We start from the raw sequence: 26,877 nt of genomic DNA on the forward strand, positions 1-26,877 counted from the left end.
AAGATTTTTTACAGTGCATGCATACCAAATTTGGTGAGAGAAATCATTAAAAATTATGGATTTGTGTACAAATATCATACGAATATCTTGCGTTTTATGCATCTAGATTAGGTTTATATTATACGTTTTCTTTAATTCTATATTATTATTTATTATGTTTATTATTTTACTCTAATAATTTCCTTCAAAAACTAACTTGCTAAACTCAAATTTTTGTATTTTAGGAGCATTTTAGTAGATTAGATGCAAGTACACTTGAAAATTATTACAGTTTAAGAGAAGAAAAAAAACATCAAGCTTAAAATTCTGTATTTGTTTTAAATATCTTAAGTATTTTTTTAAAATTTTTTAACAAAATTTCCCAATGAAATAATGTTTTCTAGTAATAAAGGTATTTCACAATTCGTAGTACAAAAGTAAAGTCCATTCATCTAATAACAATAAGATCTATTTATCGATAATAACTATTAATAATAATTAAATAAAAATAAAAAGTTTAATCAATAAATTAGCACAAAGTTTCCTTCGAATTTCTTCTTTCAAATTGCTTTTATATAACATATTTATCATATTTAACAGCACAATATCAAATAATCATATATCTTCTATACACTTTTGACTGTACAAAAAAATTCAAATTGTTTCAATAAATTATTTCAAAATAAGCTCGTCTGTAGCAGTCTTCTTTCAATCTTCTAACTTTATGAAGTCTCCTTAAAATAACTTTATTCATGTCAATTCAATGGTTTCCTATAAAAGTAATATTTCATACAAATTATTATTAAGCACTAAAATTTATTATAATAAAATAGACGTAGTATAGCAGGACACTCTAATAAAAGTCGGTTCGACTTCAAACCATAATATCGGTACCATTATACGGTGCAAGTTTGCTGCTGTCTCAAAAAGATATTAAATTGAACCATATTTCTGGTCACGATAAATATCCGTCTACACTGTAAAAAATTCTGGATCGAATTACGGTATAAAGTACTAGAACTTTGGGTGCATCATCCGAGAAATTCATTTTTATTGTAAAATATTTTACCGTAGTTTATACAGTAATATTTATTAATTAGAGTGATTCAGTGATTTTATTGTAATTATTACTGTAAAAATTACGGTTTATGTGTCATTTTGTTCCGAATTATGTTCCGATAAAACTGTATTTTACTTTAAAAAATATCGGCACCCTGAGTGCCGATACTTTTTATCGTATTTCGATTCGGAATTTTTTACAGTGTAGCTGTTAAGTTGAAATGATGTGAAGTGGCTTAAATGAGCACCATATTAGGGTTTCAACAAGTTTCAAAGATGCTATAAATCAACCTTTACTAAAATTTCTAACCTTGTTTAACTTATGTCAGAGNGCAAGTTTGCTGCTGTCTCAAAAAGATATTAAATTGAACCATATTTCTGGTCACGATAAATATCCGTCTACACTGTAAAAAATTCTGGATCGAATTACGGTATAAAGTACTAGAACTTTGGGTGCATCATCCGAGAAATTCATTTTTATTGTAAAATATTTTACCGTAGTTTATACAGTAATATTTATTAATTAGAGTGATTCAGTGATTTTATTGTAATTATTAGTGTAATAATTACGGTTTATGTGTCATTTCGTTCCAAATTATGTTTCGTTAAAACTGGATTTTACTGCAAAAAATACCGACACCCTGAATGCCGATACTTTTTATCGTATTTCGATTCGGAATTTTTTTACAGTGTAGCTGTTAAGTTGAAATGATGTGAAGTGGCTTAAATAAGCACCATTTTAGGGATTCAACAAGTTTCAAAGATGTTATAAATCAACCTTTACTAAAATTTCTAACCTTGTTTAACATTAAGCCTTGTTAAGTTATAGAAAAAAACTGTTGAATGACATATTAAAAAACTTGAAAAAACTTCATTAGGTGCATATTTTTATACATATTAGATACATGTTGTTAATTTACGTCGCACTAGAGCTGCACAATGGGCTATTGGCGACGGTCTGGGATGCATCCCGGAGAATGATCCGAAGACATGCCATCACAATTTTGATCCTCTGCGGAGGGAATGGCACCCCCGCTTCGGTAGCCCGACGACCTGCGCGCGAAGTCGAGCACTTCACGGTAGCACAGTTTAACGAGGACCAATACCGCACACCCTCGGTCCCTACGCAAACTGATCCAACTGGATAAATATTCTATTAGATACATATACATATGAATAAAAATTATGTTTAATCTATTAGAACATAATTTTTATTCATGAAAAATAAAATTATTCAAAACACAGTAAGCTAATTCCTATAAATTAATTCTAAACATATAAAAACATGTGCTTATGAGTAGATACCATGTGAGAAACCTTTCTCAGCATTAAATAAATAATCCCAAGAAACTAAAGCCCCAAGACATTACTTGATTAAAAACTTCATTCGCTTTAAAAAGTTATAAATTAGAAACAGCATTAGACAGGATTTAAGCACTCAAAAATCGGCGCCCATTTTCAAGACTTGTCAGATATGAAAATCTGGTACGTCTCGTATTCACGTCGTTCAAGTCTTAAAAATGAGTTCCTATTTTTGAGCTCTTGAAACATGTCGACTGTTATTATCAGGGCTCGAAAAAACTCAAAAATTTTACCCGTCCCCGAGGACGGCTTGTCCAACTATGTACCCGTCCTCCTTTGAAACTAACCCGTCGCTTCTAAATAAATAAAAATATAATTTTCTCTTATTTATTACAAACATTTATTTAAACTGCACAATGAATTAGTAGTTACTAGGATTACAAATACTAGGATTGCATTATAAAGTAATAAAAGGAATACTAGGTTACTTATAGGAACCTAGTATTTCTTTTATAAAATAATTAATTTCTTTTTTGAAATAATTTAAATGACAAATGTCAAGTTATCTGGAATGTCAATTTATCCGAGGGTACTGCGTTTTTTAAATGAATCAAATATGTCGTTTGCCAGTTCCACAATCAAGCTAATGATTTACAGAGGTTTCTGCACAAAAATCTTAAAGGGGTTTTCCATTTAGGTAGATGTTCATAATAACGTTTAACGCTTCTTGTTTAAGACCAGTACGTAGTGTGTTTCTTTGTAAGTTCATTGCTGAAGAGTCCCTTTCAGCCGCTGCATTACGGGAGTCAGAGAAAACATCCATTCCACCATGCGCAGTATGTTGCTGTATTTCTAGATTAGAGGATCATTTTAGAAGTGAGGCGCTAGACTCTTGTAAGATAACAAAACCTGAAAATGTATCACCCACATTAACGGGAAAATGGCCGTCCGCACGGACGTCGGATTCGAGAAATTCGTTGTCCACGGGGAATTTTTGACCGCCGAAGACGGGCGGACGGGTGGTTTTTCGAACCCTGGTTATTATCAATTTTTGAAGTTTTTAATCAAGTAAGGAAGTTTTTAATCTAGCAATGTCCTAATAGTATGTTCTTCTCTTACAAAAACACTAATAATTTAAAGTTTGAAAAAGAAAAAGCATAAATTGAAATAAAATTTTTTCCTTTAAAATATCTTATTGCAAACATTGCAGAAATAGTAGAATGAGCTGGTCTTATGCGAAGGATAGTGTTCCTGTCATAATTTGTTTGCAATTTGATATATTCAAAACAAATGTCAGCTTTTGAAAATTCGTAGTTGACTCTTAATTTATCTGAACTCATTTTTTTCTGTACTTTGAATGTTAAAATACCCTCCCTGGTGAATTCTCTTTCAATTACTTAATCAACATGCGCTGTAACATAGTTATTCTAATAACATGTTCCTAAATCTGAATAAAAAAGTATTTTCAAAACTTAGCATGACTTATTTTTCAACAAAGTTCTTTATATATTTTATAACTTACACACCTATAAAAAAACTGTCAATGAAATATATTTGCAACTACTATACTGTGAAAGTGTGCTTATGTCAACTGTGTGGTGAATACTTAGGTACATGATTTAGCTTCGTGTATAATTCAAAAATAGTTTAGAAATGCATTCCAGGAAGTCAAAGTAATTTCGCTTAATTTTATGGCCTGATTCAACTCCAATTCATAACTTGTTAAATATTTTGAGGAATCGTTTATGTAAAATAGAGTGTGCAAAAAATCCCTCGTGCCAAATCAAGGTGCATAGCCAAATAATTGAACAAAAAATAAGCACCTTTTAAGCACTTTTCGAGCACTCAAAAAATATTTTTAAGCACTTTGAAAAAATATTAGGCAGGGTTGGAAATGTTTGATAATTGACGATTTTATTTTGTTTTAACCGTCATGTCAAAAAAAAAAAAAACTTTTGGCATTGTTTTTGACAATTGTCAAAAATTATGAAATTTTGAATCATGTAAAATGAATGGCGTTTTCAAACGCTACGGACTGACAATACACCGAAATAGATTTGGGTTGAATTAATTATGAAAACGTTGAATAGAACAATGTGAACTGTGACATTTTGCATAATTCAAAGCGAAAATCAACATAGTAAAGGAAAAATCTCGTTTTGAAAAAAGGGAAAATTAAGCACTTTTTAAAAACACCCAATGAAAAAAAGCACCTTTAAGGGCTTTTAATAAACGAAAATCGAAAATAAGCACCTTTAAGCACTTTTTAAAAACGCTACGCACCCTGCAAATAATTCTATAAAAGTCAATTTACACGATGAAGGAAGAAAAAAAAATGTGCATTAATAAAAAACCAACACCAAAACGTTTCAAAGACGCTTAATGTTTCAATTTATAAAAAAATATATAGCATGGATAAAAGTCATAGATACATTCCAAAGGAGTCTTCTGTTTTCACTAAGACCCAATTATTTGGTCCAATATAGAACTGGCGACATTAAAATTATAACGACTTAAAAAAATAATTCAACTTAAATAAGCTACCTTATTTCTTAAAAAAAGAAGAATAAAAAATATTAAATAAAATATTATGTAACTTTTTTTGCTTCGAAAGAATTTTTTAATCAAATAAATTAAAATAAATTTTTTTAAGAAAAATTCATTGCAGGTTTTAATGTTCTTTAAAAAGAAAATAACTAACTGTAGAATTGTCCCCATACTAATGGATACAATTCGTACTGTCAGCAAACTAACACCAGTCACATAATTCCACTTTTTTTCTTAACGAAACTTGTTTGTAAATGTAATATCATTTCGTAAAGAAATGCAGTTTCTGATGTAAAGCATACTTCTTCGACTTCCTTCTATTGTTTTCTGTTAAAATGTGTGTAACTTATGGAAATTTTCAATTGTTAAGATAAAACAGCGGCGTGCATTGCTTTTCCTATATGTCTTTCTCATACATAATAATAAAATTAATTTTGTCATTCTTACAACATAAATAATAAGTGTTCAACTGATCGCTCTGATTTATCACATTAGCACATATGGTATGTATTTTTATATCTGCCCACCTACTAGTATCCAGCTAAGTTTAAAGAAAAGCATAATCTAGTTGAAAATTTCAAATGTTAGAAATTGATATTGAGAAAAAATTATCTATAAGAAGAGGCAAAAATCAATATTATTTAGTTTTAGGTTAAATTTTCAGCTTCTGTCCCGATTATTCACCTGAATTTAAATGTCTGACAGCATTTAGTGAATATTTTAATAGTATCTAGAATAAGTTGAATTATCTTTGTTCTGAAATTGTTCTGCAGTATATCTATTAATTTCATCGTTCACCGTTAATTTCATTTTCGCTTTAGACTTCATGAACGCACGAGTTTAAATTGCTCCAATAAATATCGTTTACAAAGAAACTTAATATCTTATAAACAAGCATTAAGTTGAAAATGAAAAAAAAGAAAAACAATTTTAATGTGTTTCATACAGATTATTTAAAAAGTTTATCGAAACTGTAACACATTACATAAAAAAGAGCAGCCTGGAATTAATCTTAGAAAATTTAGCCGCAAAATATCAAAACATTGTAATTGACAATTGTACCTTTAATCGTTCTCCTTTTGTTTCTGGAATAAAAGCAGCTGCAACGGCACAAATGATTGTCACGCCAGCAAGCACACAAATGGTCGCCAATGGCTGACTGATAATCATTACCTTAATAAAGACAAAAAAAAGGCATTAGTATGTATCACTATTGGACAGATATTTAGCATTTATTTTGAAAAGTATTCTTTTTCTTCTTTAATTTTACCTGAGCGATATAAGGAACTATTAAGCCTCCCAACCGAGCAAATGCACTTCCTGTACCCATAGCAAGGGCTCTCACAGTAGTTGGAAATACCTTGAAAAAGTTTATGTTTTTATTAGTGAAAAGATAAAAGTGGCATAAGGTAATGTACTCCTCAAAAACAAATAAAGTTATCATCTTTGTAAAACAAAAAATTTAGATGTAAATGTTAAATGTTTAATTTACTAAAAGTTATATGTGGCATACCTTGTAAAAATTATTTGATAGTATATTGTAACAAAATATCGTCTACAGTAAATATATTCTGGAGTGGAATATTCTGTATAATAGAATTGAATAAATCTGGCATCAAAATGAAGTACTCAACAAATCGTCTGACACTATTAAATAATAGATGTGATCCTTAAATCGCGATCGCAACACTTGAACACGCCCTCTAGCGGGTAGTATATTTTCAAAAAACAAAAACGTACCACTCTGAATAACTTTTGATCTAACGATCGGATCTTCCCGTTCTAGAACTCAATCTTCCTGTTTCGTGAGGGTAACCTCAAATATGCTAATTAATAAGTGCAAACAATATTTTGACTTAACGAAATCAGAAGCAAAAACGTACTTTCTCTGAATAATACGTTTTTCTCAACGGATTAGGATTTCTTTCCCCCAAATTATAGGAGGTAGACACAATCTGGGAAATAAGGTTTGATGAGGAGAGGGCTGCAAGCTTTGGGCCTCTTAAATTTTACTTTTTGCGTATTTCGCTATATCTCAAGAACTTTTTAAGTGAATTGAAATATTTTTGCACAGAATTACAAAATTCGTTTATCCAAAGATAATTCCATGCAAAAAATAAATTTTAGTAAATATTTATTATTTTCTTCAATGATGGCCGAAAAAAACTTTAAATTTTCAGGTATTCAATCTTTTGCATTATTTTTAAGGAATATAATTTTACAATGCAAAATACAAAATTTGATCGAAATTGGTCGTGTAGTTCCTGAGAACTGGAATTAAAAATATCTGACCATTTTTGTTACACAATATTGTTGATAAAAATTTAATATACGTTCTTACTTCGCTCGTCATGATTAAAATCAGTTGGAACACTGACAATAATATACTTCTTGCTCCAAACAGGAAAACAAGGATAATGATTTTTCTGCAAAGAAAATTATATTAACATTTATTATAAGTAACATATTATTATAGGTACTTAGCAAAATGCTCTGGCAGTAAAATAATATGTGAAAAAATTAGGATTTATGCTAAAATATGAAAATACAATTGTATTAAGATAGCTTTTTAACATATGTATGATTTAAAACATATGTTTTTGAAAATGATCAGAATTGTAATTTACTTTTAAAAATTAGATTAATAACGAATAAAAGAAGAAAATGTAAGTAAATGAGACTTCTGCAATTTTTGTTATCCTTACAATAGAAAAATTAGTAAGCTTTTATAAAATAAATTATAACAAGAGCTACTTTTTTCTACCTACCAATAGCCTTAAGCAACTCTTTACAATAAAACTATAAGCTTAAAATTTTTTTAACGTTTTGATACTTGTTTTATTCCTATCATTCGTCAAGTACGCTTTTAGACATGGGCACTATACTTTTACGAAGTCTGTAATATCAGGGGAGTATGCTACAATATTTTGGATCTTGTGATGTTACTGCATAGCTATAGTTTGTCTACGGTAAGAACTTCCCCCGCCACAAAGTCTGAGGCTATCTGCTGCTATGGAAACAAGAATAGCGCTTATCAGAGAGGGTAGCTTCTCTTCACTCTAGGGCTAGCACAATAGACAGAAGAAAAAGATTATCTTTCTCTCGCCGACACGAGCCAAAACCTGTCCCCCCCCACACTCCAACTTGAAATAGTTATACCTCGTTACCATAGTTACCGCCACAAGTCCAGACGAATGGGTAGGGGAGTTCTTACTTTAAACAAACTATATATTTTTTGGTTCACTGAATTAGGGGTCGTAAAAGCGCTTTTCTTTTAATTTGCTCGTTTAAAGAAACAGATACGTGAGGAATCCTTGTCTTTTTAGAAATATCTTAAAATGGCTGACGTTTAGAAATAAAACTTTTTTTAAAAATATTTATCTAATGATTTTCTTGTTCAATTTTTACGTAGTAACACTATACAAAGTGTTTCATAAGTGCCACCCTTTTATAATTAATTTAAGAATAAAAATAAAGTAAACATCTGTGCATACAATAAGGCTCTCAAATTAATATTTAATCGAGGTCAATCATAGTGAAGATGAAGCTAAAAGTATCACAATTAATTCGACTTTTAAATGGAACTATGTAGAGGTGAAAATTTGTTAGAAGCGTATTTCTGTTTTGTCAACAACTTTTGCGATTGACCTAGATAATGATTCGTCTAATTTTGATAGTAATATTGTTCTTTTAAGCATTAATTTAAGTAATCTATTGTATTCATTAAAAATGAGCGAGGAGAGGGTCATGGAGTTTAACATTCCGAAATTTCGAGACCTACTGCATAATTACGGTAACGTGGTGAGCATTGCGCAGAGGCAGTCTTTACTTCTTCGACAAGCTGGTACCATCGATCCATATTATAGTTCTAAAAAAATTATTGAATAATTGTCGCTACGAGCTATCGTGTTTACATTTGACTTGGAATTTTAAATAATCGCTAATCAATTTTTTAAAGCGATTCAATGGAAAATAAGTTAATTGCAACTTTAATGTTCTTCGTCAAAAATACTATTATTTACAGGCAGAGCTGATTTATATGATTATTGTTTTTATTCTCAGGCTTATGAATATGATTAACAATCTTCTGAATTTAAATCTAAATTCCACATAAGCTTACTTGGTTTTCAAGAGAAGGAGAAATATCATCACTCCACTGAATGCGCACGCACCTCCTAGCAGTAGTTTCCGGGAACAACACTCAACCAAAAACGTAAAGAGTACGAGTCCTATGTCAAAATATAAGTACATAATTGCTTCTTATACAATTCCATTTTCTTCAATTGACATTACAGTAAGAAAAAGATCAGTTCGTAGAATAGTGTTTTTCCATTTATTTAAAAGTTTCATTTCAGAATTTAAATATTCATAGTAAAAAGACCGAGTGCACTTAAGCACTGTAAAAATTATTATCAGTTTATAAATACAACTGGTTTGTCATAATGAACTAACTTTTTGTTGAACCATCAGCACAATTTCGAAAGAGAAATTTTGTTCCCTTTTTTAAAGTTTCTCCGATATTTCTGCTGAAATATTAATATTTTTGAAAACATTTTTACTACTTTTAGAATAGCATACTATTTACTTATTTTCTTTATGATAAAAATTTCTGGCAAAAGTCAAACATTTCTTCGAGCTCTTTTAGATGCAAGTTTATAGAATATTTTTTTATGTATTTTAAAAGTATTTCTTTCACTGAATGCATTTGTGAAAAAATTCAAGTATAGATATTTATGACTTGTTTATTTTTTCTTCACAAGACTATAACTATTAATTTGGGCAAAATTCGAAGAATAGTTAATACAAAAATCCTTTGACGTATTATTATTTTGAAAACAAATACTGTATAATAAAATGAAATAAAATAATTACTATACAATAAAATTTCAAATAAAAGTAATATAAAATACCAGGAAATTCCGCTGAGCTTGTCCATAACAAATCTATGTAGTTTTGCCGCGTCAATTTAGTGCAAGGAATTATTTTGCTCATCGTCACATCATCTGTTCCATTGACGATACTTGAGGCACTGTTCTCATCTGATTAAAATGAAACAACATACATATTTTTTGCATTTATTTAAAATTAACAGCTTACTATGTGTAAGCTTTACAAGAAAACGCTCCTATTTGTTCCGACAAATTTTATCAAAAAATAATTCGTTGACTTTGGAAAAGATATTCCTTGTTCTTCTGGTATTAAATCAGAGTTTGGATTTTTCTTTTTATTTATTGTTTTTAAAATTCATACTTCCATGTTGTTGGGTAGCATATTCTTTACAGAAAAAAAAAACTCTGAGTAAAAAATTACGGAAACTTTTGAGATATATCCACGGAGAACAATTTTTCGGTAAATTTACTGTACTATTTGGTAAGGACAAGAACCATAATTCTGGAGATAAAAACTATAATATTCAGTATTTTAACCATTCATTTAGCAATTTTTCCGCTTTATGGTAACGGTTAACAGGAAATTCTGCTTTTCAAAATTATAATTCTTATTACCCCACGTTTAATAAAAAATACAAAACAAAAAATATATATTTAACGGAATATAAGGTTCTTATGCCATGCTCAAATGCATTATGATAAAATTAACAAATTTTATCACATCTACCAATTTTATCCTGTATTATGAAACCATATTTTATCGTTACCAACATCATTACCAAAGCACTTCGGTGAAAATTACGTAGATTTTCAGTGCTTGACCAAATGGTTTTTCAGTTATTATCTGTTAATATTTTTCTACCATACATTTCTACTGCAAAAAATTGAATTCAAAATATAAAAAAATAGTGGTATTTTGAGTGTCTGTAATTTTTATCGTATAGTAAATTTTCCGATCTTTTTTCTAAAGTGCAAAGTTTGTTTTCTTACTTCTTGTATTCTAAATAGTATAAGTTAGATTATACAGAGTGGAAAAAAATAAATGTCATCCGAATCCCGGTTTTTTTAACGAACTGAGTTTCATACATGTAAAAATTATGACTATTTTTGATTGTTGATATTGAAATGTTGTTCACATAACATTTTCAAAAAATATTTACCTCAAAACAACTCTACTTTTCCTTAACCTTTTGGTTATGGCACTTAGCATTAAGCCTGTCATTTTGGTCCAGTTATTGAACCAGCCGTAAGTGAGAGGTTAATGGATTAGTTCTTAATGATTTAAATCAAAACACTTTTCACACCGAATTTAAAAATGTGGATTATTTAGAGTTCATTAGACATTTATTAATATATATGTGACCGGCAAAGTATGAAATGCCGTATGAAATGCCTGATGTTTTTAGGCAAAGTATGAAATATGAGAAGTATTGGCATTATGTATAATGCCTTAGGCATTATATATAATGCCGGATGCTATTTAGGCAAAGTATGAAATAAACGTCCTGATGGGGTTATTACGTAAATGATGTGTATGTTACTGTGAATGACCGAAATCGGTGGTTGTTGACTTTCACCGGTGAATGTTAACAATCACAATCACTTGGTGAATGTCCGAAACATTTATTACATCCGATTTGATATTAATTAATACGGGGATATAATTACATTTATTCGATATTTTAATACTTACTGACGATAGATTAGAAGAAACATCAGTGTTTGGAGTATCGGGCAAATATATACCGGGCAATGGCACTTGACCTTAAAAAAACATCAGTGTAGGGTATATCGGGCAAATATATACCGGGCAGTGGCCCTTGACCTTAAAAAAACATCAGTGTAGGGTGTACCGAGCAATGGTTTTTTAAGGTCAAGTGCCATTGCCTGGTATACATTTGCCCGATACTCCAAACACTGATGATTTTTAAAGGTCAAGGATCACTGCCCGGTATATATTTGGCCGGTATACCCTACACTGATGTTTTTTTAAGGTCAAGGGCCACTGCCCGGTATACATTTGCCCGGTATACCCTACACTGATATTTTTTAAGGTCAAGTATCATTGCCCGGTATATATTTACCTGATGCTCCAAACACTGATGTTTCTTCTAATCTATCATCAGTAAATATTAAAATATTGAATAAATGTAATTATATCCACGAATAAATTAATATCAAATCGGATGTAATAAATATTTCGTACATTCACCAAGGCGACTATTTGATTGTCAACATTCACCGGTGAAAGTCAACAACCACCGATTTTTCGGTCATTCACAGTAGCATGCGCATCATTTACATAATAACCTCATCAGGACGTTTATGTGACACGCACACACGCGCACACATACACATTTACGAGAGATAAATAAAATATATTTACTTGTTGTGAGACCTCCTTTCTGAATGATAATAGGTGTTAGCAAAGCAATTCCATAATAAGCAAAAGCAGTCGCAAACCTACAAAATGTATAAATGGACGATAAAAACAGAACTGTCTAAATTGAATATTTCCCTAGCTATAAGTAGGTATTTTAGATACACTATTCTAAAATCATGTTTTATTATCTATTATAAAAGTTATCTCACCAGATGTACCAAAATATCAGTGTTGTTTTCCTGAGTTTTTGATTAAGGAGATCCTGGAGGCGACCCCTTACAGCAGTTTCTTTAAGTTCTTCAAGTTCGCCTGGTGGCGCAACAGTATTGTTACACTTGGCCATTTTGTCTAAAATCTTAATGGCTTTTTCATGTTGGTTGCTCACTACGTAATATCTGGAACTTTCTGGATACCACTTTAGAGTCATGTAATTGAAAAAAGACATGTTTCTATAAATAGCATATTATACAAATTATTTTATTTTATTACCGTCGTTGAACAGCCGATCCAATTCTTTGGGTTTACGGCTATTAAAGTTCAACTCCGTAGCCTTGTAATTTTGAACCCAATCCAGAAAGCAAGGGAACTTCTTGATTAAGTGTTGGGAGAAATTTGCCTTCGTGGAGAACTTTTTGATGGAACTAACCCACATTTGCGTTGCATGGAGAGGAGAACCACGAAAACCTCCCATGGTTAGCCTGATGGTATGGGGACTCTAACCCATGATTCGTTTACCACTGAGTATATTTTACGTCAGCGCTATGGTCGGTGCGAGCCGGATGTGGAATTTGTATCGACCGGGATTCGAACCCGGTTTACTTCATTGGAAAGTGAACGCTCTATCCTCTGAGCTATCAGGGCTCTATACAAATTATTTACATTATTAGCAAGTGTTTAAACTCTTTAAGCAAAAATATGTTGCGTGTACTATTTTAACCCTTCGGTTAGGGCACTCTGTTCCGCTGAAGTGACGTCACTGTTCGATGCACCGCTCCGCGAAGTGTGCACATTGAATGTCGGTAAGCTGTTGTTCGAATTTTCTTATTAAGTGTTACACAACATTATATTTGGAGGTATTATAAATAAAAATTTAGGATAATTTTTTAAAAAAATGCCTACTGTAACTGTTCATGTTAGAAATTTAGATTGATTGATTTGTTCATTTACGTCGCACTAGAACTGCACAATGGGCTATTGGCGACGGTCTGGGAAACATCCCTGAGGATGATCCGAAGACATGCCATCACAATTTTGATCCTCAGCAGAGGGGATGCCATCCCCGCTTCGGTAGCCCGACGACCCGACGGTCCCTACGCAGACTGATCCAAGTGGTCACCCACCCACACACTGACCGCAGCCAGTGATGCTTGACTTCGGTGATCTGCTGGGAACCGTGTCTTAACGATCAGCCCACTGCGGGACAGAAATTTAGATTCCGACTAGCTCTTATTCAATTTATCGAAACACATAAAATATAGCACATGTAACAGTCATAAAAAATACACAAATGCAAATAATAATAATGAAAAAAAATTAAACATTTCCTGGTATTACGGGCATGAACACAACCTAAGAGGTCAGCAACTGGAGATGGAATGACAATATTTTCGTTAGATGGCGTTCAGCACATTGTTGAGTTCAGAAATGAAACCATGGCAATCTGAACTGTCATGAGATCTGTTACATTAGTAATTTAATTCAGATGAAGTTTTCAGTCTTTGCTTCTGTTTTATTTTTGTACAGACGAAATATTTCACTCTTAATTATAACACACAAATTAAACTTGTTTCGACTAACAAAACATATTAAGTGCATTCAAAATACTCTTATTCTAGTATTATTTCAATGCAGGTAAATAGAATATCAGCAGGTGGCAGTTTAAAACAGATTGGGTTGGTTTTCAAACGGTATTGCGCTAACATCGGTTAAATACGGCGCTCGTACGTCCTAGAAATCGCGTGGGTACCGGCTAGATACAGCACTCGTACACACAGGATATAGCGTGGATGCCAGTTAAATACGGTGCTCGTAAAGAACTACTGGTACAAGCATTGGATCAAACTATCCTTCGTGGAGGAATTTTCATTGGAATTACTTGTATGTGCGTTAAATGGAACGGAAAACCACGAAAACATAGTTAGCCCGGTAGCAACGGGTTTTTAACCCATGATTCTACCTCCACTGATGATATTTTTAAGCTAGATGTGTAGTAAGTTCTAGACGGATGCAGAATTCGAGTCGCTGGAACTCGAACCTGGGTAATCTCAGAGACGAGTGCTTTATCCCCTGCTCCACTGCTTTCCTTCTTAGGTCTCAGGAAAAAACTCACTATTGTTAATGAACTTTTTATGGAAAATTACCCTCGTTAAGTTCTCCTAATGTATTTAAAAGTAAATATAACTCAATTAATTTGGCATTTTGTCATGCTAAAAATTTTCACAAAAATTTTGTGCTGCATGATTAGATTACCATAAAGAAATGAATAAGAGTAATTTTTTAGAAACAATTACTTCCGAACTAAATAAAAGTATTTTTTATTATTTCTACTTATATGAGCTATCTTAAAATAATATTTAGATATTACACGTAAAAATATTTTAAGCGTTTGTTTACGAAAATTCTAAGTTCAATCAAATTTACGGTATTCTTTTTATGTCAAGGTTGAAATTTACAGCTACATTTTCTACAATAAATAATCTAAATTTAGCTCATCATTACTTTTATAGCATTTTTTTAATGTTCTATTTATTACAGATGTGTTCCTTAAATATCACATGTGATACTATATGGTTTTAGAACAAAATTAATAATTAAACTTGTACATTTCTCTATACAAAAAAAAAACTCCTTATTAACAATTTTCGTAAAATAAGATTGAGAATTATATTCTTCTAATATCTTTCATAAAATATGATAAACTATAAGAGTTTACAATTGAAATTCATAAAATAAACAGACTAATAATTAACATTATAAATCAATATTTAAGAAATAAAATAAATTAATGTGTAATTTTACATCAAATACTTAAATTTAATGTTCATACAAAACAACTATTACGCTCTTAATGTGTAATTTTCATGAAAGTGAGAGAGGGTTTGATAAGAAATTTGGCCTAGAAGAAATATTTAGCGATATTTTATTTTTAATTTGGAAACAAAATAACAGCTTTTCTGTGACAAACATTTCTAAATTGAACAATGTGTTCAAACAATGAAATATGAAACCAGATTTGTCAAGGAATTTCTTCTTCTAGATTGCAGCTGTATTTGTTAAATGTGAAATAGCAAAATACCAGCTTATGTTACTCGGTACACATAATATAAGCTATTTTTATCAGTCTACAAAAGATATAAAGTTTTATGAGGCTTTAAAAATTTTCTTTCTTTACACATTTGGCATTGAACTGAGGTGTAGAAACTCCCAGCAATTCAAGAAGACAAAAAATGAAGAAAATTACTTTTGTTATTATTTTTAATTAAATACAAATAAAACCAATCATGTATCACAGATGATCCTGGTTTTTTTCCTGTTTTCAGCTTCGCATACAATTTTACTCGTTGCCTAAACTGTTGAAATTCACATTAAAATGTCACCATCATGTCACGATTTGCGAACTATGTTTCAGAGTCCCAACTGTGTCTGCAGGACCGAATGGTTTAACAAAATGAGTTGAAGCTTCCAATATTAGTGACATAGATCCAAACCCTGGTTCCAAAGATGCAAAACAACCAAATATTGATAGACAGATCGTGGATTAAAACCCAAATCTTACTAATAGTACGTTGGTTTCGTTGGTTTTCTCACCAAACGCATGTACAGGGAAAAAAAGAAAAAACCCCGGACAAACAATTTTTTTTTGCGACATCCTGTATTACCTTATTTCCCTCAAGATCTCAACTAAGGCGAGTTGTAAAATACAGTGTAACGGCATTGTAATTTATAAAACGCATGTCCCAACTGTGTCTGCAGGCCCGAATGGTTAAACAAATTAAGTAAAAGCTTCCAATATTAGTGACATAGAACCATACCCTGGTTCCAAAGATGCAAAACAACCAAATATTGATAGGCAGATCGTGGATTAAAACCCAAATCTTACTAATAGTACTTTGGTTTCGTTGGTTTTCTCACCAAACGCATGTATAGGGAAAAAAAGAAAAATCCCCGGACAAACAATTTTTTTTTGCGACATCCTGTATTACCTTATTTCCCTCAAGATCTCAACTAAGGCGAGTTGTAAAATACAGTGTAACGGCATTGTAATTTATAAAACGCATAAAAAATCTGCTGTTAAGCACTAATGAAAATAATAGATTTTGTGTAATAATTAAATTTAAACATTTCATACCTTTAGCGATATGACCACAATAAAAGCAGGAAGAGATGTGATAGCCAAAAGAATTCGCCAATTGCTTAAGAATTCCATCACTACCCATGACAGCAAAACTACGCTAATTGTTCCAAAAGACCAAAAATACTGTAAAATAAAAATTTCTATTTCAATGTTTACATAACTAAAAGTATAAAAATAAAGTTTTATGATCATTTATATTTACATGAGAAGACACGCAAATATTTATATCGTAGTTTTAAATATGTAAAAATAACCAACTTAATGGGCAGATTTTTCATTCAATGCGATATAAGATTTAAGACTTTACATTGAATGTTGAATCATTGAAACAATAATGATTAATTTTGCATTAAATGACATAATTTTTAAAATTACAAAAATTTCACAAGCTTTGTAATTTTTTAAAAAAAAAATCAAAATGAAAGAAAATGTTTTTAGCCGTAAAACTCAATAGATACATTTTTTTAAATGGATTTAAATGTGGCATATTTTCAAATTATTTTTCGGAAAATCGTTAGACCATAAAAATAAAAAATAACATTCAAAACCTTAATTTTTTTTCTTACTGAAAATCAATATTTTAAGATATCGTTGAAAGTATACGAGTAAAACTATATTGAGTCATTTGAAAATGCTTCTTTTTATTCTAATATATATATTCAAAGTATTTATTATTAAATAACACCTATTAATGTCTTAATCTATTCCATCCTATGAGGTAACATTTTCTGTATGAAAACAAACAGTTGGTGTATTTTATTTTATTCATTCTAAATTACCTACACACAAGTAGAATCCAGCTCGACCTCTCATCTTTGTAGGGCAATATTCGGAACAAAGAGTAAGCCTATTGAATGAAAACATGCATTCCTATTATTTAAAGAACAGTATTTATTAGATAAACTTCTATAACATTAAAAATGAGCAGATTAAAACAAAACTATTTTGCAAATGAAATAATTGAATACAAGAGTTGCAAAGATTTAGCTCAATTTAAGAGACGGATTTTTAGAGCCAGACTGGGTTGGATACTTGACAACTTTGATTTTGTTGAAACTTTCGAGATAAGTTCTTTATGTAAAACTATTAAACATACTTTTTTAAATCTATTTTGCTAAGAACCGTGGTGGCTCAGGGGATAGAGTGTTCGCCTTCCAATGAGGTGAACAGGATTCGATTACAAGTGATGGCTGATCGATACGAATTCCACACCTGGCTCGCACCGACCACAGTGCTGACGTAAAAGATCCACATTGGTAGACGGATCATGGGTTAGAGTCCCCTTGCCGTCGTTTATAAATGGGAGATTTTCATGGTTTTATAATCCATGTAACGCAAATGCGAGTGAGTTCCATCAAAAAGTATTTCACAAAGGCCCTTTTCTCCCAATTCTTGATCCAGGAGTTCCCGTGTCTTCTGGAATGGGTTCAAAATTACAAGACTTCGGAGTTGAAGATTGATAGTTGTAAACTCAGAATTGGGTCGGCTGTTCAACGCCAGTTATAAAATATAAAATCGAAGAAAACGAAATGCATTTTGGGAAATTTTCTTACGATTTTAAGGAGTGAAAAATGAACATCATTTGGAATTTTGAGCAAAACACCATTTAAATGAGGTAATAATTTATTTTTAAATTAGTGAACGACCGCATTGACCAATAATATATGTTTAACTATTTTTACTCCAACTATTAAGACATAAATGCTTTCAGTGGATCTTGGAGTTGAAGTACAAGGATCGTTCAAAAATCTTCGAAATAAGGACGCAGACTTTCCCAGTGATAATTTGCTTGTTTCGATCGTGAAACAATAAAAGTATATAGTTCTGGAAATATTACTAATGAGAAATACCAAAGAAATCAACATATCTAACGTGTACATTTAGCGTGACCTTGAAATTTACCTTAAAGTACCAAGAAACAGAAAATTTGCCCAACTTTCAAGGCCGAAAATATCAAATATCCAACCCTCTCAGATTTGACTGTCTTTTAAAAAAATTGACTCCTAAGTTTGGAATCTATACTTCGAAATTTAAAAAGAAAAAAGAACTAAATTAGCACAAGTAAATATAAAAGTAGTAAATAAAATTAATTAAGTCTAAATAAGTTAATTAAAAATAATTAAATGTAAATTATTAAATGTGAACTATTAAATGAAAATATTTTAAATAAATTTATAAACTCATACTGTCTGTAACTCTATACTATTTGTAAACTATGTGTATGAAATAGCTTTTTAAAATTTACTGTAAACTGGGATGTGGAACTTAAATTTTATATTGTTTTAGTATGTTGTAGTTTCATATAAGTAAATATATTTTTAAACTTAAGAAAAATTGATTTTAAATTTTATTCCCACATAGTTAAATGGAATGTACTGTAATGATTAAACATGACATATTACGGAAGTAGCTAAATTTAACAGTAGAATTGTAATTTAACGCGTTTGCATGGAATTTTTACTGATATGTCTGTCACTCAATCTAATAAATTGTGTTTATTCTGAGTTTTTTTCCTATTATCCTGCTAGATAAAAAAAATTATTAAAATTTAAATATTAGTTCGAAATGCTTATATTGAATGTCCTTTACTATTGTTTCTTTATAAAAATAACAAACATTAGAATTTTTTTGCCATTGTCTTTTTTCTCAAAAAGTTATTATTTAAACTTTGTTGCTATTTTGTTTCATTCAAAATATTTATATTGAATATTCGTCTCTGCTATCATTTTTTCACTAACTACAAATGGATTTTTGTCATTGTAGTCATATTCTCAAGAGAATTGTTGCTGAATTTCTCCATTTAAACTATTTTAAAAAGTTTATGTTTTCTTTTTGTCTTTATATCAAAGAGACTATTATTAAATAACTGTCTCCTTTCTTTTTCACCTACAAAATATTTTCATTCAACATTTTTTACTATTGTGCCTAATTTCTCCAAACGGTAGATATTGAAAAGTAGTGATTATTACTATTTTATTTAAAGATAAATAATTTGTCTTACCCTTGCGTCATTCCTCCGAGGGCGAAACCCATTAAAAATCTAAATACAACCAGCCATACATATGAAGGCGACGCTGCACTGAGAGCACCAAATACGAATAGTAGAGGCGTAGCTACTGAAAGACTCTAAGATAGTTTTTTTTTCAATTATAATTAAACATTTTTACTTAAAATTATAAAAAGTGAACTTGTTTAATAATTATTTTGAATAGTTCTTTAAATTATAATACATAAGTCTCAAGTGAATAAAATAAAACTTCATAGTCATCAAAATGAAAATTTTACTGTTAAAACGGTTAAAAATTTAACTTTTGACTCGACCTTCTCGTTCTGAACAGGTTATTTTGCAAGTAGTTACAGGCAGTGGTGTTTGCCGGTGCCAGTCTTGTCTAACTCTAACCTTTATGTAATGTAGACTTTTATGTTCTACCAGGAGAAATACATGAAAATTATGATGTGGTTCTTTTGCGGTGGATCCCAAAGAGAATGAAAAGGCTGATTAGGTAGCCGAATATCATATCTAAATTCTTTTTCTGGGTTGGCAACACTGCGACCAATTTCCATCTGTTTTACAGATACTAAAAGGAAAAACTATTCTAGTTCTACTCGGTTTCAAGCAAGGGACCATTTCCATGTCTTAAGATAAAGAAAAATCTACTCGTTGAATATCCATTATCTTTGCATGGTTTTAGTATAACATACTAATCTTTTAACATAACCTTTTAATATATCGTTTAATATATTCTAAACAATTTCGTAAGAAATATTTGTGAATAACAGGTACTTTCCGTGAATAACAGGTACTTTGTGAGTACAGGTCCGCCAAGCGAACACTCGCCAAATAAAGTAGAATTCCGCCAAATTTCTCACAACCATAAGGGAAATGTGAGTTTGGAGTGACGTGCTCTATTCTCTAAATTCATTCTATACCAAGCACGTTTTCCTTTCTTTCTTCCATCTTAATTTTTGTAAGCATTTTAATTTTGTAATTTAATAACATTTATTTAAATTCTCAACATGGGTTTCACGATATATAAGACAAAATCTTAAGACAGTATTTACTAAATAACTTACCCTCTTTCTTCCATATTTGTCAGCCAATGTTCCAAACGCTGGACTTCCAATCATAGTTCCAGCAAAAACAAGCTACACGCGAAAGAAATTTTAGATTGACAAGCTCGGTTAATTTTAAAATTTAATCATGCAAAGCTAGCAAATGATTTCCACTAGGAAGTTACGCTGCATTAAATAATATAGTGACCATTTTAACTAAGCAATATAAGAATTATAAAAAAATTATTTTTAATAGCGATATTAAATTGATCTTAAAACGACGTTTTCGTGATTTCCTTCGAATTAAAGTTCATTTTTTCAGAAAATTTGAACAATAGCTATTAAAATTATTTTTATACTAATTCGTGAATTTTATTTGAATAAATAGAACACAGATCATGTGATTCATAGAAGAATCGTAGGAAGTAAATTAGTGTTCACAACTCCCGTGAGCGATTTTCGATTCATAGTTTTTATGAAATTGTCAATCATCCAAAACAATTTTGTATAATTTGTTATAATCATTATGAAACTTTATTTTACTTTTGATCAAAGTATTAAATTTATTGATTTCATATTAAAAATGAATAGATATCATACATTGGACGAAATTATAGTATCCGAATCATTTAGATTTGAACAGAAATTAAAATTTCTGAAAAATTAAGGCATATTTTTGTATAATTTATTATTATATTTATGAAAAGAATATTTTTTAGACATCGCAGTTTTGCCAATAATGAAATGTATTAAAAAAATTATTTATTTCATAAATTGGATGAAACTGCAGTATCTAAATAATATTTTTTTTCAGAATTATTGTAATAAATTATACAAAAAATATTTTCGAACGGTTGAAAAATTTCTCTAACTTCAAATTAAATTGAAAATTTAACCTCTTGCACTTCGATTACTTTAATATGTTGTTTGAACTAATCTAAACAGTAAATCAAATTAGCTACATTGTACAATATTTTTTATATAATATCTGGAATTCATGAAATAATGTGGTTGCTAATTATTAAGATATAAATAATTTAAGTTTTAGAGTGGTGACTATCGATGTCTACTCAAAGGTCACATCAAAGTGCGAAAGATTAAAAAATACCATTTCCCGAATTTAAAAAAAGAATTCTATTTAAAATAGAATGGAGGAAATTAAGAAACTTTTTAAAAAAATAATTTTGTTTTTCCGTAAAGGAATAATATTTTAATACAGACTGTAGAGATTCATCCGATCTCCCTTAGTTTTGGTTGTTTTTTTGAAAAAAAGAAAAAAGAGTTACGTTATTTTTAAAATTCTGTAGTGGTTAAGTTAAAAACAACCTAAACCAATGTGCCTTGTATAATATATACTTTTTTTATTTAATGGAATTATTTCAACCGCCTAAATTACTCATATAATTGAACATATTAAAAAATATTTTTACTCAAAAATGACTTGAAAAAAACTTAAAATAAACTAATAAAACAATTAAAACTTACCGATGTTAGCATAGCTAATTGCCATCGTTGAAGTTCCCAATCACAAGACAAAAAATCACCAATAACAGATAAAATGAAAATTTCCGCCGCATCAGCAAACTATAAAAATAATAATATTAAAAAAAAACTTAAGATTTTTGCATACATGCTGATTATTCTTGAATTTTAAGAAAATTTATTTTCAAATAAAAATTAGAGAATCGAAAGCGTAAATTAAAATTGAAGCCTAATTATGTGTATATAAGTGATTTATTTTTAACTAATTTTGTAAGGTATGTAATTTAAACTTTAAAGTTATCTACACTGTTTTCTTGTTCAACCAAAGATTCTGAAGCATTAAATTTAATACGTTGATTTACATCAGTTTATTCCATAAAACGATTAATTAATAAACGATTAATAAAACGATTAAAATGACTCCTTAATAAAACGATTCATTTGATTTTCGATACTCATACAATTTGTTTATTCAAACATTTGTTTGTCTAGTTTGGATCAATTATTAGACTTGGCTGTTTATCATAAATGAACTTAATTATCAGATTCAAACTCGATCTTTAATTGCCAACGGTAAATATATTAAAAAATTATATAGTGAAACACATTTCTGTAAATCCCGTTAACCTTAATGACTTCTGAAAATTGTTTAATATTCGTTAATAAATTTAAACGATCAACTTACCCATCCTAATCCCGCTAAACAGAGTAAACGGATTTGAAATCTTCCATATCCTGCTTTTTCAACAGCATCATCAACAGAAAATGTAGAACCTTTAAGAATAATTATTACTAAGTGCATAAACCTCTCTTAACATCAATTCTATGGTAAATAAACACTCTACATATATCCTACAGCTCCTAAAGTTTCAATTATTGTCCAATAAAATTAAAAACAATATTCCAATATATTTAAAAATAACTTGAATGCTAGTTTAACTTCGAAATTCAATGCAAAATTCAAATCACTACATAGTTATTTTTCTTCTTTTATATTGATTGGCAGATGCACAAATTGATATGCAATAAAATATAACTGAATGGTTTTAGAATAAATTAGTTTTTGGATAATTTATTTAATTTAGTTTGCATTCAGTTTTAAACACAAATCGAAAAAAATGGAATTATATCAGTTTTTTTTAAAAAAAATGTAATTCTTTTTAAGATTACACTGATTTTATAAAGCTTTCAATGATCTTTTAATATATAACAACTATAACATTTATAATAACAAACGCAACAACAAATTAAAATGTATAAATTCGTTTTTTTTCTATTGGACGCCACAACACAACTTATTAATAAACATGATCACATAGATATGCGATAGGGATCAAAACAATTGATTAAATGGGAAAATGCGTGTCTATTTTAAATCCAATTTTACCACAAATGTCTGTTATGAAATTTATTTCCTCCGAATACTTAAAGAAGTATGATTCTAGGTTAAAAAAATGCACCCTTAAATTTTATAACTGATCTCCCAAAATTCACTAAAATGATACTTAATAATCGCTCATTCAAATTAATATTGAAAAAATTCTTCGGTTCTCAAAGAAAAAAAAAAGTTCTACAAAAATGAAGCTTTCTTATGAATTTTATATTAGCAACTTAAACTTTAAATAAATAGTTTTAAATTAAAATTTTATTTAAGGAGAACGTTCATTTTCTATAAGAAGGAAGTCAAATTTTGAAAGAAAAATTTTATTTTTTTATTTTTACAAAGTATAAGACACTCATAAAAATTATTGAATATATCTGCTCTAAATGGATTTCTATGTATTTTTCTTTTCCTTGAAATATTCAAACTGATACCAGAATTTAATTTTTAAAAATATATTTTTTTATAAAGTGTCAGTAAGTTTTCTTAGGTGATATTGGTGCATTGATTCATAGTGCTTTGAAAACGATCCGTTGAATTTGCTAAACATTAGCAGATAAAAAGTACTGTTTAAATGAGTTTGCTTTTTTTAAATTTTAACTTATATGTAATAAGGCAATTTGAAATTCAAATGCGTTATTGAGTTGTTAATGTTTTCATGACTGTGAAAATCAACACTTAAACACTAATATTTGCAATACAAAAATAAGACACTGGAGAAAGTTGTAACATCTCCTATACTACTAGTATATAATTATTAATAAATAAAAATACAATTTTTAAGAATAATGTTTTTTCAATAAACCTTTAAAAACTATTCGATTGTGTGATATAAATTCCAAAAATAGTCCTATCAAATACAGAATTTTCTTTTTAATGAACATTCTGATCATAAAGAATTAAATAGAGACATTTTTAAGTCAAGGACGTACCTTTTATATCATCTATACATATTTCTTCTCGATTATTTAATTTATTCTTTTCCGAATGATTTTCATTTTGAATTTTAGTTTCATTAACATCCATTTTGCCTTGAATTTTATTTTTATCCGTTTATTTCAAATAGTAAAATAATAATGATAAAAAGACAGTATTGTTTTGTCTTAGCGCATGCGTTGTAAACACATCGTATTTTCCAGATGTTATTGGATGTTTCCACAATCAGAAATTTTTTTTTCTTCTTCTTTTTTTAAAAAATAAAATATGTATTTTTATGGTGCCGTACATGAAGTCAAGGCTGTAATGTTTATTGATGGAAACAACTTTCTAGATTTTCACTTGAGGCGATAGTGCACTTTCCGTCTCAAACCGACTGGAGATATGTTAATTTCACATTTTTGGCCAAATTTATCACTATGTTCTCTTTTTTTTCTGTGATAACTTAAGAACAGATTGTGTACTACAAATTTATTCAAGTTTCAGCATACTTTATCATTTGTAATTTGTTATATACATGTAACCGTGAAGATCCGATATTAAAGAATGTTGACTTTCACCGGTGAATGTGAAAAATCACATAGTCGCATTGGTGAATGTCCGAAATGTTTGTTATATCCGGTTTGATATTAATTTATTCGTTGATATTATTATATTTATTTGATATTTTAATATCTGCTGTGGAGAGATTAGGAGAAACATCAGTGATCGTAGTACCGGTTAAATCAATCCCGAGCAATGGCCTTAAAAAACATTGATGAAGGGCATACCGGGCAACTGTATACCGGGCAGTGGCACATAACTAGACCTAGTACATATTTCGGACATTTACCAAAGCGACTATGTGACAATCAACATTCACCTGTGGAAGTTGGCAACCTCCAATTTCGCTCCTTTACAGCAGTGTTTTCCAAAGTGTGGTACGCGTACCCCCAGGGGAACGGAAACATTTTAGCTGGGGTTCTTTAAATAAAATTTCAAAATTTTTATTTAGAAACAATGCTAGCCATGAAAATTTACGATTACGTATTTTTCTATGAACTATTTTTTGCGGAGGTAACATTTAATAATTAGTGGTGCCAACAACCAGTTGAGATTTTTAACTTTTGTTCAATTCTTTATAGTAAAAAATACATTCATTTTTTAAATTAGTGGTACACATCGTTACGAAAAATTTAGAAAGGGTACACAAAAGTCATAAGCTTGGGAAACACTGCTTTACAGTAACATATACACACATAGCAAACAATACCAAATTATAAGCACATTCGGATAGGCGAAGCAAAAAAAAAATACATGGAAAAATGAAGCAACTTCATCATAAAATAGCAAAAAAGGGTCTAAGTATAAAAATAGATTTGGCTTCCTTTCAGTTAATTTATTCCTTCCGCTCAAATATGTAGCTAATTCACTAATGTGTTACACTCACAGAATAATAATTATTTCAAGCTAGCGCAATGCACTAAGTAAGTGGATTGAAGAAATAATCCAATTTGAGAGTGATGCCAAATCTCGCTAGAGAGGGCCTTTACAATAGTTCATTTCCAAATGAAATCCCTACTGTTCCATAAACAATTTCTCTTTACCTGTTATGCCCATAATGCATTAAATATTTTAAAAAAAATGAATCTTAACCTTTTCTAATACACTATAAAATTATAATAATTATAAATAGTATTCATTTTGAATTTTAGTTATATTATCTTTCATTTCTCTTAAATTTTATTTTCATCCATTTATTTCCAGCTGTGAAATAATGATGATAAAAAGAAAATATAATTATTTAATGCTCAAGCGTTGATATAAAAAGTTACATGCATGGCTACACGGGTGACTGCATATAATTTTCCAGCTGTTTTTTGACGTTTCCACAATCAGAATTTAGTTTTTTTTTTTCTTTTCTTTTTTTTTCTTTTTTTTTTAAACAAGTATTTTTATGGTATCGTACTTGAAGTCAATCTAGTAATGTTTATTGATAGAAACCAATTTCTAGATTTTCAGTCTAGGCGATAATGTTTATTTCCGAATCCAACTATTAATTTCACTTTTTATGGTCAAATTTATCGCCATGTTCTCATATTTTTTTTTGTAATAACTAAAGACCAGATAATGTACTACGCATTCATTCGAGCTAATAATAAAAAAATAAATAAATTTCTTATAAAAATGTCCATTTCTCGATAAATATTTACTCTAGGTTAACAAAACTTTATGAAGTTATTAAAAATAACAACTAAAGTAATCAGTACAAGTTACAATATATTTTTGATTTTCTAACATAGGGTATTCAAGAATATTTGTTTTAATTTATTATATTTCTCTCAAACCTCTGAAAGCTTTAAATTTTATTGCTNTATATATATATATATTATGGTCAATGAATAATAATGATTTATGTGTAGATCCAATTAATTCGCATCAATTTGAAGCTGAATGAACTTCAATTCTACAGTGGCAGTTAAGTTCGTTGACCGTTGAATCATGACGGCTCTCTTTTTTTCTAATAATCAAT

At 29.7% G+C, this 26,877-nt stretch overlaps 1 protein-coding gene across 1 annotated transcript; it reads right to left on the minus strand.

The window, feature by feature from the left end:
• Nucleotides 1–519: 519 nt before the first annotated feature.
• LOC107438194 (synaptic vesicle 2-related protein) lies at nucleotides 520–24,576 on the minus strand. The gene is made up of 15 exons (XM_043047342.2): nucleotides 24,362–24,576; nucleotides 22,734–22,822; nucleotides 22,052–22,150; nucleotides 20,588–20,659; nucleotides 19,515–19,639; nucleotides 17,297–17,360; nucleotides 16,508–16,636; nucleotides 12,369–12,574; nucleotides 12,163–12,239; nucleotides 9,798–9,926; nucleotides 9,008–9,116; nucleotides 7,229–7,313; nucleotides 6,158–6,247; nucleotides 5,950–6,060; nucleotides 520–750 (listed from the first exon to the last, which is right to left on the minus strand). Exons 1-15 carry the CDS (start codon nucleotides 24,453–24,455, stop codon nucleotides 730–732), a joined length of 1,500 nt encoding a protein of 499 aa, XP_042903276.1. The 5' UTR covers nucleotides 24,456–24,576; the 3' UTR covers nucleotides 520–729.
• Nucleotides 24,577–26,877: the final 2,301 nt, after the last annotated feature.

This window comes from Parasteatoda tepidariorum, chromosome 5 (assembly GCF_043381705.1).
Source record: "Parasteatoda tepidariorum isolate YZ-2023 chromosome 5, CAS_Ptep_4.0, whole genome shotgun sequence".
NCBI lineage: Eukaryota > Metazoa > Arthropoda > Arachnida > Araneae > Theridiidae > Parasteatoda > Parasteatoda tepidariorum.